General features: G+C 52.1%; 1 protein-coding gene across 1 annotated transcript; it reads right to left on the reverse strand.

The window, feature by feature from the left end:
• Positions 1–892: 892 nt before the first annotated feature.
• LOC123142469 (uncharacterized) lies at positions 893–2,424 on the reverse strand (the record flags this gene model as incomplete). The annotated part of the gene is made up of 1 exon (XM_044561370.1): positions 893–2,424. A coding segment is annotated over one exon (1,299 nt), but the record flags the coding sequence as incomplete, so codon positions are not given.
• Between the last annotated feature and the right edge of the window lie 599 nt (positions 2,425–3,023).

Genomic DNA, 3,023 nt, shown 5'->3' on the forward strand with positions numbered 1-3,023 from the left:
GCGGTCATCGAAATGTCACTCCCATGTAAACTTTTGTGTTACATTTTTAGCCTTGTCCGTATGAGTTTAGATCAGTGAGTCTCAAGTTAGTCCGGTCTACGAAGCTCTATCACCGTCACCATAAACTAACTGGTCGTTAACATTACTCCTCGACTACTCCTCTAGCCTCCTCCCCATGGACAACTAATACACCATCATGGGTGTACTGCATCTAAAACAATGGAGGTGAGAATGAAACTCGGAAAGCTACAAACCAAACTGCATATATTTGCTAACAGTTTTGCAAAAACGGTATGGTTGAAAGCACAATTCTTCGTCGTCTTGGAATAATTTATGTGGATCATAAATTAAATAATATTTGTATTTTAAGCCATGCTAGGGAAGACCATAAAATTTTATCCCGTTGCAACGCACAGGCATTTTTGCTAGTTATATTCTAAATATGAAAGATGTGTCCCTGTTTGCGACGCACGATGAAGGTGAAGTGGGGGTCATCCAGTTTTATAGGAGAGAGAGGTCCAGCAAGAAATGTCCCAATACAGCGAGAAACCGAGCGGGAATGCAAGGGTCCGATAGAAAAAGGGAAGGATTTGTCGTGGGGTGGAGTTTTTGTCTTGGGCCCACTTGTTGGACATAACATGTCGCATTGTCCTAATAACCACATTTCTCCCCCATACATGGTCTAGAATTGGGCAGCCCAGACTGTCGAGATGGTTGAATTTCGGGGAACCTACTAGGCGTCTGTTTAATGTCCAAACACGTCTGAACATATGAAGGGGATGAGCTTGGACCTTGAAGACAACCTTAATCATTTATTTGATGTATTTATATATATGCATTATAGCCCATAGAAACGCACGAACGTTCTACTAGTTTTGTTATACATATTTTGTATATCTCAAAAAAAAATATACATATTATTAGGAAAGTCTAAATTATGGAATATGAAACTTGGAAACTATCCTATCATGCATGTTTGATATGTTTCATTCAATTTTCACACATCCATGAAACAAAATCAAGATCCCATGCAAGAGACACACGGCAGAAGTTTATTTCCCGATTTTTTTTTTTAAAGAACAAGCGTTCTGATGGGCATGTGCTGAGGTAGCTATTGGCGAGAAGTCAGGACCGATCTACGGACGACGCAATGAGCGCCTCGCGGTCCATCTCGTAGCCGCACAAGTGTTTCCACGCGTGGCACTCGACGCCGTCGGCAAGCTTCTCGAGGCATCCCGTCGTGATGTTCAACATGAAGACGCCCTGGCTTGTGCACCCTCCTCCTTCTCCAACGGTGAACATCAACGTGCCGCTCTTCTCGCCAAACCAGCGCAGCTTAAACGCGGTTTTCATGGTAATCCCGAGCTCGGGTAGGCTGATGAGTTTGAGTCGGGCCTGTTCGTGCCCCTCCCACTCCCCGCCGGCAGCCGTCTGGGTCTCGATGTAGATGAAGAAGTCCGTGCATCCCAGGAAGCCCACGTAGAGGAAGCTCAGGCGCTCCCCGTCCGCGGAGGTGCCCAGCAGGCGCTCGCCGGCGTAATAGTGCGACTGCCTGTAGGGCACCGGACACATATCCATCGGCTCCGACGGCGGGCCGTCGAGCCGCACGCCGAACGCCTCATGGTGCATGGGCCAGTAGGCCGCGCCGCCGACCACGACGGCGTGGCCAAGACCGCGCAGCATGTTGGCGCTGATCTTGGCGCCGGGTTTCCTTTCTTCCGGCCCCCAGCGGCATGCGACGCCGGCGTCGGCGTCGGCAGAGGAGCAGGAGCGCAGCGCCGTGAAGCTACGGCGGTTGTACACGAGGAGCACGCGGAAGAAGCCCGACGGCGCGGGCACGTCTAGGTCGTCGCCGGTGAGTATCGCACACACGTAGTGCCCGGGGCAGTGGTCGCCGGAGAGCGGAGGGAGCATGGAGATTTCCCCCGTCATGGGGTTGCACACGCTGAGCGTAAGGCCGTCGGCGCGCGCCTCGCGCCGGAGCTCCAGGACAACACGGCCGTTGCGGGATGCGACAGGGCGGGCGTGATCGAACAGCCCGGCGGCGACGTGTTCGAGCTGGGGGCGGGGGCCCAGGAGGCGCGAGGCAGCTTCCGTCGGGACGAAGCGCGGCGGCAGCGCGGGGGAGGCGCGGGGGGCGCGGGCTTCCTGGTGGAAGAAGCCGAGAGCGAGGTGGGGGAGGAATTGCGCGGGCGGCGGCAGAGAGCGGGAGATGGCGTGGGCGTGCGTGGCCACGGCGTTTACCGAGTGACTGCACGTCGCCCCGCAGCGGACGATGTCGGTGGCGGACGAGGACACGCCAGGCAGAGCCTTTTTTCCCTCGGCGCCGGCGCGCCTGGTCCGGTGTCGTTGCTGGTGCCGCCACAGCCACCCGTTGGTGTACGGAGGTGGCGCGGTCCCGTCGAAACGGCGGCATCGGATGCGCGTATTTTTAGGTTAGGTTTCCAATCAGTTGCAACGACTTCTGAGCCCACGAGTCCATCAACTAGGTGCCTCCATATTTATGCACCCACCCCCTAAAAAAAAGTATGCAACCCCAGGGATCGATCCGAGTCTTTTTTGGTTTTTTTGGTGCGGTTTTTACCGATCCGAATCTGATCGTGCATTGATCATCCAGGCCCTGCGCCCTTATTAGCCCAGCCTATTCAGGCCTACGCCCATTTCCCCGAACTAAATTGCCCTAAGACCATTACCATTAATTCGTATTTTCTCATCATCAACTAGCTAAAATTGATTAACCCTAGGATTAGGATCTTTTTTCCTTTATCCTCTATGCGTATTTTACATGCCACCCTAATTTGCTATAGAGAATTTCTATTTTTTATCAAATAAAAATAAGATAATATCTATATCTATACCTACTAATAAAGCAAGGTGCGTTTCGTTAATTTTTTCATCCGTTCAACATGGGAAATAATTTTTTTTCCAGAATTTTGTATGTGGGCCAGGCGCTATGGCCCAGTAAAGCCAGCCCACTTTTTTTCTACCCGCGTAGCTGGGAAAATTTTATTTTCCGCACAGGG

Source organism: Triticum aestivum, chromosome 6D, assembly GCF_018294505.1.
Source record: "Triticum aestivum cultivar Chinese Spring chromosome 6D, IWGSC CS RefSeq v2.1, whole genome shotgun sequence".
NCBI classification, from domain to species: Eukaryota; Viridiplantae; Streptophyta; class Magnoliopsida; order Poales; family Poaceae; genus Triticum; species Triticum aestivum.